Raw genomic sequence first — 15,595 nt, 5'->3', positions numbered from 1 at the left:
TTTTCCAGGCAAGAGTACTGGAGTGGGGATGCCATTGACTTCTCCGGGAGAGGGCCTAAGGGCCCTCAATTTATTTACAGCAACTAACTGAAGCATAATTTTAAAATCTGATCAAACTAAGTTGTGGGTATATAGATACTCATTATATTACCCTTTATTATTATCTATGTACTTGAATTATTTCCCAAATAAGTAATTTTTAAAGCTCTGCAAATGACTCCAATGCATAGCCAGTTAAAGAAAGAGAAAAAACTCAATTTTAAATGCTACTAGGCATCTTCACTTTTCTGATCCTTCGGCATTCCAGGTGGTGCAGTGGTAAAGAATCTGCCTGCCAATGCACGAACTGCAGGAAACTGGGGTTTGATTTCTGGGTTGGGAAAATCCTCTGGAGGAGGGCATGGCAACCCACTCCAGTAATCCTGCCCAGAGAATTCCATGGACAGAGGAGCTTGGCGGGCTACAGTCCATGGTGTCACAAAGAGTCGGGCATGATTGAGCATGCACTCACATAAAGCATTTAGACACCAGATCAACAGATGCTAGTCTACTTAATTTGTTCCCAACATCTCCTACTTCTAGTCCTTGGAAATTTATTCACACTATAAAGAAATTACACTCTATATATAGATTGATCAGTATCTGCTATATGGATTACACATTCTTAGAAAACAGGGGACATTTTTTTATTATTTTTCTTAATTTCTCATTGCTAGGTGAGTATGTATCCTGGTTTTCCACCTGCTCTCCCAGCACAATTAATAATAGTGTTTCCTTTTACCCAGGTTGCAGGATAAATTGCAGCCAACCCATCACTGCAACAGCTTATGACAGATATGTCGGTTCACTTTCTCAAAATCTCTAGGATAAAAGCCTCAAAGGAAAAAAAAAATTACACTTCTTCTCTAAAACTTTATCCCTTTCAAACATTAACATGTGCTTCTGAACTGCTTTAAAAGCTAAAGAATTTTTATATGATTTTCCATTTGTATTACTTTAGGAGGAAATAATTCAGAAAAGATAATTTCTGTTTTGTAAATAATGCTTGGGGTTGAAGCTTCACATAACTTTTCCCTCAAAAAAAAAAAAAAAATCCAGTATATATCAAGAATTTTGTGCATTAACTTACATAAAACTCAAAGAAAAATCTGAACCCCAAAATAGTAAGCATGAGATATAAATCTTCTTGACCTAGAACACATTATTTTCTCAATGTAAAATCAATTGTGGTCCTTTAAAAGGAATAACTTTATGCTTCCATATTATTCCATATTTACAGTTTAAAAATCACTTAAATTATTTCAGAGTTCAAATGCAACATAACAGGCACATTACCTGCATTTAAGTTGTTGACTGGCACTTGCAAAATATCTGCAACTTTTTTTAATATGTTCTGCATTTCTGGTCCAGTTTTGAAGGCTTCTACATGATAAAGAGCAGTAGCATTCCTTTCCACTTGAGTTAAAAACTTCTCACAATGATCAAAGAACCTCATTAATTTATCATTAATTCTTGGAGGTCCACACTCCATATCTGAAAGGAGAAAAAAATACTGTGTGTATACATATGTGTGTGTATATATATATACACATATATACATATATATGTACATATACATCCATTGATAGGAATGACAATTTGAAATTATTGAAAATTTTGTTTCAAGTATAAAGAGGAACACTAAAAACCTATTCACACCTCAACATACCTGAAATAAGTAAACACACTGCTTATGAAAGACATGGGGCACAACTATCTCCCACTTGTAAAGATAGTTCATGAGAGGTTGAAAAAAAAGACGCTAAAAAAGACTAAAGAAACAGAGAACATCAAAGGTAAAATAAAATGTTAGAGCAATACTACACTATGAAATAAACTGAAATGAATGTTTTCTTAAAGAAAATAAAAAATGATTTGACATGAATGTCATAAGAAGTACAAAAATGTATTACATAGGTACTGTTTCTATCAGGCATAGAAAATTTGAGAAATCAAACTAAAACTTAGCAAAGATTCTAATAACAAGGTGAGAGAGAATTCAAGATAGACTCTGTTTTACTACTTTAATCCAAAGTCTAAATAAAGAGTATTTTATTTTATCAACTAACTTTCTCAAAGCTATGTTACTTTACAAAAAGACTGCTTTGGACAAAAACTATTGACAACAACACAAGATATATTAAAGTTTCAGGTATTATGTATTTCATTGTGCTAGACGTTTCTGATTTGGTTTATTTTCTAATTGGAGCTCCTACATAACTTTCCATTAAAAATTTTATATGTTACATTATTTCCCCAATTAAGGAACAAATGCATACTAGAAAAGCATTCATAATCATGCTCAAACTACTGGGATGCCTTTTAATTTTTCTCAGTCATATTTAAAATACACAGATTTTCAGTCATCATTTCCCCCAAAATTTACTATGACAAGAACACTGAGTACTAATAGTACATAATATTGTTTCTGTAATTAAAATGAGAAAACTATGTCTTGTTATACCGTTTTGTTTTGGATGTGTCTGTGAAAATCTCTCTATGTATGTGTATTTATTCATTTCAAATCCTGAAATGAATAATTAAGCCCACTGAATTGGCAACTGGATTACAGTTCTTAAGAAACATCTTGACTGAGAAAATAAGTCACCTTTATCATCTTTTTCTGTGGCGTCAAAATTTCCTAAGTAGATCTGGATAATTCACCCCTGCTATTATCTAATTACTGCTGTTCTTTAAACAGAAACAAAGGCATTGTTCTGTTTCTGTAAGAATACAAAATCCAATTCAGTGGCTTCCCTCCAAACCCCAGATGTACAAAACAGGCAAAACAATTGTCTGTAGATAATACTAATGCAGCTAAGCAAAAGGTTTAATCACTGAGACTGAAAATGGTGAGGGGCAGCTTATCCTGAACTATTTTGACCCAGGGCTAGCAAAAGCTAATTCTCACAATGCCATTTAAGGGCAAAAACTCATTCATCCCTCTCAGAAGGTCCAGTAGTTCCTTTCTGGTACCAACATTCAGCTAACTTTAAAAAACTGTGGGAAATTTTCACTCATACTAATGGAAAAAAGTCTAGCTATTTAATTAAAAAGCACAATTCAACAAGTGACTAAACACAAGTCAGCAAAATAAGTTACCCACAGAGCAGTAACATGACAGTGTCAATGGAAGACCCCTCGGAGATGGCTGAACAGCTGAAGAGAGGATGCTATTTGAGAAATGACAAACCAGACTACTTCTAATTTATTTTTCACTTGGGCTTTTTAAAGCTAAACGATGCCTCACCTCAACTTTGACCTTAAAGCTGATCAAGAAGTATTAACACTTGTTCATCTCTCTGGCACAAAAATGTCATGTTTTCATTCTTATCCTTAAGTTATAGGACAAATAGAAGTTGTACATATAGTACAATGGTTAAGAGATCAAGTTCTAAACCCTTTTCCCTGGGTCCACACCCAGTCATCTGAAATTAGGCAAATAATTGCTTCTATGTCTCAACCTCCTCACCTGTTAAGATGGGCAAAAATGCCATCAACTTCAGAGAGCTGTTGTAAAGATTATGTGAAATAAGTGTGAGGCATGCCTGGCACACAGCAAGCATTAAGTGTTTGCTATTATTATTGTTGTTGTCTATGACTATTAAAACACTTTCTAAGGAAAAAAGCATCATTCTGGAGAAAACAAAAGGCCTGGATTCTGGGCCTGACTCTTAGTCCTTAAACTAAGGAAGGACAATCAGCAAGGGATATTCTTGGGCTCAGCATCATGACCTGTGAAATAAGAACAATGCTGGATGACCTCCCAAACTTTGCAAAAGCACAAGTAATGGAATAAATTAGTAAAGTACTGCGCCATGACCATGGACCGCAGCTACAAGGAGAGTAACTCTACAGTACATGCAAGAACAAAAGAGAAAAACGCAGAGCAGTGAAGAAAATCCGAGGGCAGCTTCCTGAAATAGGTTGTAGGTCTAGAACTGGTATCTGAAAAAGTTTTTAATGAAAAAAATAAAACAACATCCAAATAGTATCAGAGGTAAAGCCTGAGGAAAAAAACTCAGACTGTATTAAATTTAAAAAAAAAAAAAAAAGGTGCGCCCAACTGTGGAACTCGCTGTCAGAGAGAGGAAAGGGACAAGGGTTGGTGCTCAGAGAGAGAAATTCATTTTGGGAATGGATGATCAAAAACTGCCCTGGCCTGTCTCTTTTACTACTGGATCCCCCAACGTCTACTACAGCTTCCTGTACGTAGAAGGTAACCAAATTCATCCTTGATAAAAGAATAAATGAACATCATGGATGTATGTATGAGAAGTCAAGAGCTGAACAGCCCAAAGGATGGGCGCGGGGTGGGCGGAGAAGGACGGGGAGGCTGGGGTCAGAGGGAAGTGAGGAGAGGCTGGAGTCGGGGAAGTCCAGGATCTGGGGGCGACCCAGGGTGGTCACCTGCGATGTCGGGTGGCGGTAACCCTGGGTGGTAGTGCTGCCAGAGCCCTTGCAGGAAGGCGGCGCCGCTGTCCACGCAGCGGTGCTTGGAGCTGGTGACTAGCTGCAGGCGGCCGTAGTTCTCTCGGCTGAAGAGGGCAGGGAAAAGGGAGGCCAGGCGCAGGGCCAGCTGTCGCATGTCCTGCCGCCCCTTCTCCACCAGCTGCCCGTCCATCCAGTCAGCGTACCACAGCGGCCAGTCGGCCAGCGCGGCGCCCAGGTCGCCGCGGCCGGCAGCGCGAGTCCGGTCATCCTCGGCCCCGCGGGCCTGCAGCAGCCCGTGCAGCTGCCGCAGCTTGCGGATCTGTTTGGTCGTCGGGTAGCGGGTGCCATGGCGGATGAGGGCGACCAGTTGCACCGGGGTGCAGGTCTCCTCTAACAACTCCGGGTCCCGCCGCGGCACTTCGGGGTCCGGCAGCAGCCCGGGGTTGGCATCCTCGTAGCGAGTCTTGGTGCCAAAGTAGGGGCTGAGCGCGGAAACCACACTGTTCTCCGGCTCCAGGAGGGAGCAGCGAGAGAGCGACGAGACCAGCGCCACAGCCAGGACCGCGACGGGCGTTGCGGAGACCCTGACGAGGCTGCACGGGCCGCGGGGCATGGTGCGCTGCGACCCGCGGAGGGTGACGTACCGGCTGGGTCGCCGACTTCCGGCTCCGGTGGGCAGGGGGCGGGCCTGAAGGGCGCTTCCGGCCGGTGCCCCCGGGATTCACAGAGAGATCTCAGCACTCCGGCTCTGAACGGGTAACCGTGGCTGGCAGAGCACCGAGAGGACAGGCGGGATGCTACGAGGAGCCCAGTGGACTCGTGGCTCAGGTGAAGCCGGCAGAAATCTCCTAGGAGTTTTGGAGATCTGTGGCTAAGGTGGAGCCTGCATCTCCTGGCCCTGGAACGTGGAATTTCCTCATAGCTGGCGCCTCAGGGACTGACTCAAAGACTCCCCCACTGTTTTCATTCTCTTGGTTGTGAATGAACCCGGATTCAGGCTTAGTCTCCAAAGCTGCCAAAACAGGACACGTTTTAACAGCTGACTCTTGTGTCATCATTCTTAACATTGTACTCTGTTTTTCAAAATGTAGTTTGAACCGCTGCATCAAATCTGCCTGAAGCCTTTGATGAAAATGTAGATTCGTGGTTCCTGCCCCCAAATACCTCCTAAGCCCAAGGTTTTCCTACGTTTGCGTTGCCCTTTTACAGCAGGCAGAGAAGAACCTGGAAAGAGGCTCAGTTCTCCAGGAAATGTAATTCCTGAACTTTGGTATTTTCTTGACATGGAGCGGCAAAGCTGACATCAGCGAGACAGCATCCCAGAAGTACTGGCTTGATACCGAAGGTTTAGCAAGTAGAGACAGCAATCCTAACAACTCGGGAGCCTTGAGTCATGGTCCAATAGATTTACTCCATTATTAAGTATGAGCTAATCTTTGTGAAGTAAACGAGGTCTGTATTTACCACCACTTTGAGTCCAGACTGACTCTGCTTCCCACATAATTACATTTTTGTAGGTTATTGCTCAGAATCTCACTCCAGAAATCATAAATCTGAACAGCACCTTGGTTTCTCCACTTGTTAGTCTCTCAATCGTGTCTGACTCTCTGCAATCCCATGGTCTGTAGCCTGCCAGGCTCCTCTGTTCATGGAATTCTCCAGGCAAGAATATTGGAGTGGGTTGCCATTTCCTTCTCCAGAGGATCTTCCCAGGGATCAAACCTGGGTCACTTGCATTGCAGGCAGATTCTTTACCATCTGAGCCACCAGACCCTGTCCTTTTCCACTTGAATCCTAGTTTATATGCCAGCTAGGAAAGAGTATTAAAGAAATTATGTATGCTCAGTTGCTTCAGTCGTGTCTGACTGTTGGCACCTCTGTGGACTGCAGCCTGCCAGGTTCCTCAGTCAATGGGATTCTCTAGGCAAGAATACTGGAGTGAGTTGCCATGTGCTGCTCCAGGGTGTCTTCCTGACCCTGGGATTGAACCCGTGTCTTCGGCATTGCAGGCGGATTCTTTACTGACCGAGCCACCAGGGAAGCCCAAAGAAGTCATAGAATGATCCAAATAGGAGGAAGTTTGGGTTATGTTTTTCTAAGTGTAGCTTTTCCTTCAAAGACACTTTTGGTAAGTGTCTTTTGGTAATTGCTCATGGTAAGTCCATCTCTAGCTTTATTCTTTTTATCCATAAAAGTGCCCCTCTGGTCCAGAAACAAGTACCTGTAAATGTTAAGCAGTAAGGAAAATGGTGTAAAGTCAAGAATAGATTCCAACTTGAATTCTTCAAAATTTTAAGAACCATGACAGGTAACCATTTTTAGAATATGTTCTTTTTTGTTATACCATGTTTTGGAATGTTAGTGCCTGAATACTTATGTCGGTGATATTTCACAGAGCTGTGCTCAAATTAATGTTAACGAACATCTACTCTTTCTTTATAGACTTCCTTTAAAAAAAAAATTTATTGGTGTATAGTTGATTTACAATGTTGTGTTAGTTTCAGGTGTATAGCAAAATGAATCAGTTGTACATATATCTACTCTTTTAGATCCTTTTTCCATATAGGCCATTACAGAGTATTGAGTAGAGTTTACCGTGGTATACAGTAGGTCCTTGTTAGTTATGGTTCATTAAGCAAACATTTGTTCCAGATGCATCTCACTATGTTTTACTTAATACATAGTGTATTTTACTTAATAAAATACATACATTTTATTATGTATTTACTTAATACATGTATTTAATAATCACCTCAGGCTTCCCTGGTGGTCCAGTGGTTAAGAATCTGCCTGCCTGTTCAGGGAAGACTTCACATGCTGCAGAGCAGCTAAGCCTGTGCACCTGGAGTCCTTGCTCTGCAAGGAGAAGCCACTGAAATGAGAAGCTCATGCCCTCCACAACTAGAGAAAGCCCAAGTGCAGCAATGAAGACCCAGTGCAATGATAAATAAATAATGATCACGTCTCATGACCAATCTTTTGAGTCCTCAGGAGCTACGAAATCCTAACAGCATCACTCCTTCCTAATGCAACAATCTTTAGAGAATTTAACTTCCAAAACACTAGATTTGCCCCTAGCTTGATTTTATTTTTCTTCCTCTAATTATTCATCTATTTATGCTGATTATATACTTACATAAACCAATTCCAATTATTTTTGATGTCAAGCCAGAATGGCAAATGATAAAATAGAATTAACTTCATGTTAATGTTTTTGCCATAATATTTTTGGCTAGGAAAATCTAGCATGACGAGAACAGAAATTTCATAAGCTTTGTATCCAGACTCCAGCTCAGTGACTCATTAACCTTGGAAAATTACCTACGTTCTCTGAGGCTTGGTTTCCTTATCTGAAAATAGGAATATTAGAACCTATACTGCAGGAATTCTTTGAGAATAGGAAATGATTAAAGCCTACAGACTGCTATGAATTATATTTTTAACCGTAAATAATGTTCAATGTTGTTATCATTCCTATGCTGAGATGCTTAGTTCTCTAGCAACTGTGCAGTATAAACTTTCATCTTAAAGTGAATGACCTCCACAGACAAAACACACATCAAAGATCATTTCATAACTTTTCTTTTAAAAAAAATCCACTCATCTCACCTAAAGACTGGATGGTTTCCCTTCCCACATAAGAGGCTGTGGGCATGGCAACAATGTATTTGACAAATCTACCACAACACAAGAGATGAAATGGAAAATTCATGGTTCTGCTTCCTTGAGATGGTAGAGGGTGGAACCAAGAGCACAGAGAATTCAATTTGGACCAAAAGGAGAGGAGACTTTATCTTCTGAGGGAAGATTGGAAGGATGGATACACAGTTGGATACATTTGTTAGTCTAGCAGCAGAGAATTCATGGATTTCAAGCCTGGTGGTCTCACCTTCAGTGACACAGGAGGCAAGATTGTCTGAAGAGATGGGGGAATGAGAATTAAGTCCCATGGAATGTGGAAATGGCTTAGGTTTGTAGTGAAGAGAAAAGGGGAAACAAGCAGAAGTTTGGGTTGTTAGCTCTGAGACAACCCAAATGAAAGACTTGAATTGCACGTGGCTATACAATTTTATCCAGAAGTGAACATTATCTGTTGTGTCAGAGTGGAAAAAAAAAAAACAAACAATTGTTCTATATTATTCTAATTTGTCTTAAGTAGAACTTCTTTTCTAATCAGTCTACTACATTAAAGAGTAGGTTATTTGTCAGATTATTCATAGGACTTTTAAAACAGTAAAGTAATTCCACTCTTAAGATTACATGATGACATATATTTAGTATTTTACATTACAGCTACCTACTATACTTTTAAAGATGTTATTAAAATATTTTCCTGGTGGTCCAGTGTTTAAGATTCTGTGCTTCCAAAGCAGGGGGTGAGGGTTTGATCCCTAGTTGAGGAACTAAAATTCCACATGCTCTAGGTGTAGCCCCCCTGCCCCCCCACCAAAAAAAAAAAAAAAACAAAGTTATGAAAGATGGCTTTCTGGTGAAGTAAAGATAAAGAAAAAGCTAAATTCTATGTGGAAAAGGATAGTCTTTGAAAGGACAGTAAATATTAAGAACGTGATTTCTAAAGTTAGAATTCCTGGCTTTTAAAATTTCCAGCTCCATCACTTAATATCTATGATATCTTAAATAAATTAAAATTTTGCCTCAATTGTTTTCTGTAAAGTGTACTCATCTCACATGCTAGTAAAGTAATGCTCAAAATTCTCCAAGCCAGGCTTCAGCAATACGTGAACCGTGAACTTCCTGATGTTCAACCTGGATTTAGAAAAGGCAGAGGAACCAGAGATCAAATTGCCAACATCTGCTGGATCATCAAAAAAGCAAGAGAGTTCCAGAAAAACATCTCTTTCTGCTTTATTGACTATGCCAAAGCCTTTGACTGTGTGGATAACAATAAACTGTGGAAAATTCTGAAAGAGATGGGAATACCAGACCACCTGACCTGCCTCTTGAGAAATCTGTATGAAGGTCAGGAAGCAACAGTTAGAACTGGACATGGACCAACAGACTGGTTCCAAATAGGAAAAGGAGTACGTCAAGGCTGTATATTGTCACCCTGCTTATTTAACTTATATGCAGAGTATATCATGAGAAACGCTGGGCTGGAAGAAGCACAAGCTGGAATCAAGATTGCCGGGAGAAATATCAATAAGCTCAGATATGCAGATGACACCACCCTTATGGCAGAAAGTGAAGAGGAACTAAAAAGCCTCTTGATGAAAGTGAAAGAGGAGAGTGAAAAAGTTGGCTTAAAGCTCAACATTCAGAAAACGAAGATCATGGCATCCGGTCCCATCACTTCATGGGAAATAGATGGGGAAACAGTGGAAACAGTGTCAGACTTCATTTTTGGGGGGCTCCAAAATCACTGCAGATGGTGATTGCAGCCATGAAATTAAAAGACGCTTACTCCTTGGAAGGAAAGTTATGACCAACCTAGATAGCATATTCAAAAGCAGAGACATTACTTTGCCAACAAAGGTCCATCTAGTCAAGGCTACGGTTTTTCCTGTGGCCATGTATGGATGTGAGAGTCGGACTGTGAAGAAGGCTGAGCGCCGAAGAATTGATGCTTTTGAACTGTGGTGTTGGAGAAGACTCTTGAGAGTCCCATGGACTGCAAGGAGATCCAACCAGTCCATTCTGAAGGAGATCAGCCCTGGGATTTATTTGGAAGGAATGATGCTAAAGCTGAAACTCCAGTACTTTGGCCACCTCATGCGAAGAGTTGACTCATTGGAAAAGACTCTGATGCTGGGAGGGATTGGGGGCAGAGGAGAAGGGGATGACAGAGGATGAGATGGCTGGACAGCATCACTGACTTGATGGACGTGAGTCTGGGTGAACTCCAGGAGTTGGTGATGGACAGGGAGGCCTGGTGTGCTGCAATTCATGGGGTCGCAAAGAGTCGGACATGACTGAGAGACTGAACTGAATGGAACTGAACTGAACTGAAAGTAATTATCTCATGGGATTGTCCAGAAGATTAAATGAAACAGTTTCCATAAAAGCTTTATTAGCTTTATTAGTTCCTGGCCCCAAATAGGTATCAGTTACTTTTAGCAAACAAAATTAAAATGTTTATTATTGCTTCTCCTTTAATCAAGTAGATTGACAAGTAGCCAGTTTTTCATAGATATCTATTATCTCACAGCTATGTCAAGCAACTTACCTTGTGCCTTTGCCAAGAAAGTTTTGTCTCTAGTATCTCAGTGCCCTGCTGTTTCATCTTTCCTTTGCAATTAATTGATTTGGTGCTTACTTGCTTTTTACTGTGAAAAAAGAGACCAACAGAAGAGGTGTCCATGCTTCAACCACAGTGCCTTCAACCTTGCTTGAATGTAGAGGTTGCAAGGATCACAAGCTCCACAGACTGCAGGATAGCTTTGCTCCAAAGGAGCTCATCACCATATTGTTCTCCAGTATAGCAAAGCTAATGTGAATTGTTTAAGTTGTTTCAACTGATAAATTAGAACTTCACTGAACCGCACAGCAATAATGGAGGTGACTTGCTATTTTACTTTCTGTATTATACCCTGCTAAGGGAGTTATTTCGGAGAAGGCAATGGCACCCCACTCCAGTACTCTTGCCTGGAAAATCCCATGGATGGAGGAGCCTGGTGGGCTGCAGTCCATGGGGTCGCTGAGGGTTGGAAACGACTGAGCGACTTCCCTTTCACTTTTCACTTTCATGCATTCGAGAAGGAAATGGCAACCCACTCCAGTGTTCTTGCCTGGAGAATCCCAGGGACGGGGTAGCCTGGTGGGCTGCTGTCTATGGGGTCGCACAGAGTTGGACACGACTGAAGCGACTTAGCAGCAGAAGCAGCAGCAAGGGAGTTATTTGGCAGTGACAAAGCTTGTCTTCTGGTGTTCTACTGTCAGAATCCTAGGATTTTGGTGTTGGAAATTTCCCCCTCCCATCAAATACTGGTTCCAAATCCACAGAACTGTTTGAGAAATCAGATACAAAACTATCATAAGTTTAAATTACCAATATTCTTTCTATGCTTTCCTACTCCCATTAATAGCAGGAACCTGTAGCTTTTCACTTTCTAGTCCTGTTCTGTAACAACTTTCAACATGCCAGAAGCATAATTCCCTCCAGAAGTCTCCTCCATCCAAAATATTGATATATTGCTTCCCAGGTGGCACCAGTAGTAAAGAACCCACTTAATAGTACAGGAGACATAAAAGACACTAGGTCAGGAAGATCCCCTGGAGGAGGGCATGGCCACCCACTCCAGTATTCTTGCCTGGAGAATCCCATGGACAGAGGAGCCTGGCGGGCTGCAGTCCATGGGGTCAAAAAGAGTCTGACATTCTTCTCCCTTATATTTTTTAAGAACAAGTACATACAATAGCAATTGTATTTTAACATTTTTTTCTGAAATGTTAGTTTTCCAAAATTGAAAAATATTTTTGACCCGTGGGATCTTTTAGACAATTTGTCAGCTGACTTTGAAACCATGAGTGTTTTGTGTTTTTTTTTTTTATAATTCCAAACAAAATTCCAGAACAAAAGTTTATTAGTTCATCAGGAAGGCAGTTTTTTTTACTTAGTCCATTAATGGCAATTTCACTTTTTTCTCACTAGCTCAGGCAGTAACCAGTCTTCTGTTAGTTCTTGTTCACAGTTTTGTAGCATAAACTCATCTTGTTGTTTTGCTTATATTATGTATCAGTAAATATTAAAACCCAGTTAATACTTAAGCTAGAAAAGCCATGTAGGCATCTCTGGACTCATACACTTGGTTGCAGCCACTTTAGTAAAATAGGGTGGGTCACATGCCAGTGAAGCAACTATTATGGTTCCACAAACAACACCTCTCATTATCCCACTTTACTTTTCTTGTCTTACATCTTACACTGCATGGTAAGGCATCTTATACTTCCCTGATTCTGTACTCCAAGAGTAAGTAGTTGTTGCTAAATCATTCACTGCTTAATACCTTAGATGCAGGGGTATGGTGAAACCTTTTTTGATTCCCCAATATTTATTTCATATATTATGTAAAGCATACTGTCAACAAATATTTGTTTTAAGGGTGTATGAATGAAAAAATAGAACAGGCAATATGGTAAGCTAAAATAAGATAGCTTTGCATTTGTTCAGTGTAATTATTTCCCCAGCTATCCCCTGGCATATGAAGAACAATATTTTTATCATGTTTGGGTGTGGAAATCAAGAGGTTAGATGCCTTACCTAAAGTCATCCAACAAGCATTTGGTAGAACCAGTTCTAGAATGTGATTGATGGAAACAGAGCTATACTTAATGCCTATTATATTCCTGACGAACAGTGACTGTGAAGAGTGTCACTTGTAGCTGAGGCTAAAAAATAAATTTTACGCATAGTATAATACTATAGTTGTTGGGCTTCCCTGGTGGCTCAGCAGTAAAGAATCCACCTGCAATGCAGGAGACACAGATTCAATCCCTGGGTTGGGAAGAGCACCTGCAGAAGAAAATGGCAACCCATTCTCATATTCTTGTCTGGAAAATCCCATGGACAGAGGAGCCTGGTAGGCGACAGTCCATGAGGTCACAAGAGTCAAATACAACTTAGCAACTAAACCACTGCCACCACTAGAGCAGTTACTATTGGCTAACTATGCAACATTTAGTCCCCATATTTTCTTGGAATTAATGTGCAGGTAGTTGCCTCTCAGGAAGATTAAACTAGTCCCCCCTCAGGAAAAACATTCTGACTGGTTTAAACTAATCCTGGTAACTCTATTTTTCTTAACAATTTTAGTTTAAGAAGAACATATGATTCAGTTCCAGCCACTAAGATATGAAGGTCAGTCTACTGGGAAGTTTCTGGGCAAGTTTTTTTGGGCCTAAGAAAGAATCAAATGATGGAGTGATGATCAGTCAATGGTCAATGGATTGGAGGTTCTATTGAATCAGAGGAATATTGCAGTTGGCACAGTAAAATACTCTGGAAGGAAAGAAAATCGTATTTAGTGAATGAAATGCTTAATGGATATTTTGGAGGTGGTACAGTGGTGGTTATTGATTAATGGAGACATTTTAGAATATAAGATTAAGAAAGCTTAACCAAGGTAATTTATAGAATACAAATCTTTTAGAAGTAAGGAGGTTAAAAAAAATGAGAGGTCAAGAAATTTTGAATCAAAACTTTTGTTCCTGGTTCTAAATTCTGTTCTTATTGGACTTAAGCCCCAGTAGCATCTCACCTTCCAGTAGCCTGTGCACCTCACTGCCCACCCCACCCCTAAAAACCCCCACCTCATTCAGCAACAGTTCCATGAATGTTATTAAAGTATTTTACATAGACATTTTGTTTTTAATGGATGCCATTGAAGGTTGGAAAGATGAAAAAGGTCAGCAGCACAAAGATGTAAATAATTTTAAATATAATCTTAAAAACCTTCATTCTTAAAATGAAAGAGATACACTCAAGGAAGAGGCAAATGCCCTGGACACTACCATGTCTGAAGATAACTAGACCTGCTACGTCATCTTACTACCAGAAAGGAGCCAGCTTGAAAACAAAGCTAACACAATGAGATCACACAGAAGAAAATGAAAAGAACCTGTCTTAGATAATGCTAATGAGCCGATGGATTAAACCTGGAGTATACTTACTATGAGCTTCTTGTCATCTAAGGTGATAAATGCCTTTACTGTTTAAACCAATGTTTCATTATTTTCTGTAGAAAGTAAAAGTGAAAGTGAAGTCGCTCAGTCGTATCCGACTCTTTGCGACCCTGTGGACTGTAGCCCATCAGGCTCCTCTGTCCATGGGATTCTCCTGGCAAGAATACTGGAGTGGGTTGCCATTTCCTTCTCCTTATTTTCTGTAGAAAGCCTCCTAATTGGGGTAAGTATTGCTATCTATTAACCACACTTAACCACTTAGGATGTCCTTTCATGCTTTTCTTGATTTCCCTTAAGTCATCTACTGAGAATAACAGAAAATCATTGATGGTGATTTTCTGATTACAACCCATTAGATATGACTTTGGGTCTCTGAATGATCATAGTTAATAAAGCATAGGAAACACTGGGAAAATTAGGAAGTGAGTGGGTAGGATGAGACACCTGGTGATGGAGGTGATCCTGGTCAGGTAAAGTGAAATGTAAGCCAAGTGGGAGATGCAAATGAAAACAGAGAGAAGGCAACTATTCTTTTTTCTGAGTGGGAGGGGGCAGTATTCAAATCTTTACTTATTTTTTAATTTAATTTTTATTTTATGTTGGCATATAGTTGGTTTACAATGTTGTGTTAGTTTCAGGTGTACAGCAAAGTGAATCAGTTATACATATGTTTATTCTTTTCATATTCCTTTCCCATATAGATTATTACATAATATTGAGTAGAATTCCCTGTGTTGTACAGTAGGTCCCTGTTGATTTTCTTTTTTATACATATTTGTGTGTGTATATTAATCCCAAACTCCTAATTTATCCCTTGCCCCTACGTTTCCTGCTTTGGTAACCATAAGTCTGTTTCTGAAGTCAGTTTTTGAGTCTGTTTCTGCTTTGCAAATAAGTTAATTTGTATCATTATTTTAGATTTCACATATAAGCAACATCATATGCTATTTGTCTTTCTGTGTCTGACTTACTTCACTTATAGTATGATAATCTGTAGATCCATCCATGTTGCTGCAAATGGCGTTATTTCATTCTTTTCTATGACTTAGTAATATTCCATTGTATATGTGTACCACATCTTGTTTATTCAATCCTCTGTCGATGGACATTTAGTTTGCCTCCATATCCGAGCTATTGTAAATAGTGTTACAAGGAACATTAAGGTACATATATCTTTTTGAATTATGGTATTCTTCAGATATATGCTCAGGAGTGGGATCGCTGGACCTATGGTAGCTCTATTTTTAGCTTTTTAAGGAACCTCCATACAGTCCTCCATAGTTGAATGAATTTACATTTCCAACAACAGTGTAGGTTTCCTTTCTTCCACATCTTCTCCAGCATTTACTGTTTGTAGAATTTTTTTTGATAATGGCAGTTCTGACTGATATGAGGTAATACTTCATTATAGTTTGGATTTGTATTCCTCTAATAAGTAGTGAGAAGAAAATGACAACCCACTGGAGAAGGAAATGGTAATCCA

The 15,595-nt window shown here is 39.9% G+C and overlaps 1 protein-coding gene and 1 long non-coding RNA gene across 8 annotated transcripts in view; one reads left to right on the top strand and one right to left on the bottom strand.

The window, feature by feature from the left end:
• Nucleotides 1–5,127, bottom strand: part of MINPP1 (multiple inositol-polyphosphate phosphatase 1) — a 71,494-nt gene extending 66,367 nt beyond the window's left edge. For 5 of the 7 annotated variants that reach the window (XR_009492945.1, XM_015460588.3, XM_059881929.1 and 2 more), the window contains exons 1-2: nt 4,450–5,127; nt 1,336–1,533 (exon numbers count right to left, since the gene is read on the bottom strand). Coding sequence is in view for 6 of the 7 variants with exons in the window: in XM_015460588.3 (XP_015316074.1) it covers nt 1,336–1,533; nt 4,450–5,086 (835 nt within the window). In the remaining variant the exon portion in view is untranslated. The remainder of the gene's footprint in view (nt 1–1,335; nt 1,534–4,449) is intronic. The other 2 variants (NM_001314067.1, NM_001038575.4) reach the window with 1 other exon arrangement.
• Nucleotides 5,128–5,212: 85 nt separating this feature from the next.
• Nucleotides 5,213–10,692, top strand: LOC132343935 (uncharacterized). The gene is made up of 2 exons (XR_009492954.1): nt 5,213–6,628; nt 7,231–10,692. It is a non-coding gene; the product is annotated as an uncharacterized lncRNA (long non-coding RNA).
• The last annotated feature ends 4,903 nt before the right edge of the window (nt 10,693–15,595 follow it).

The sequence above is a fragment of the Bos taurus genome, chromosome 26 (assembly GCF_002263795.3).
Source record: "Bos taurus isolate L1 Dominette 01449 registration number 42190680 breed Hereford chromosome 26, ARS-UCD2.0, whole genome shotgun sequence".
NCBI lineage: Eukaryota > Metazoa > Chordata > Mammalia > Artiodactyla > Bovidae > Bos > Bos taurus.
Note: the sequence above shows the minus strand (reverse complement) of the source record. Positions and strands in the feature narration are given on the sequence as shown.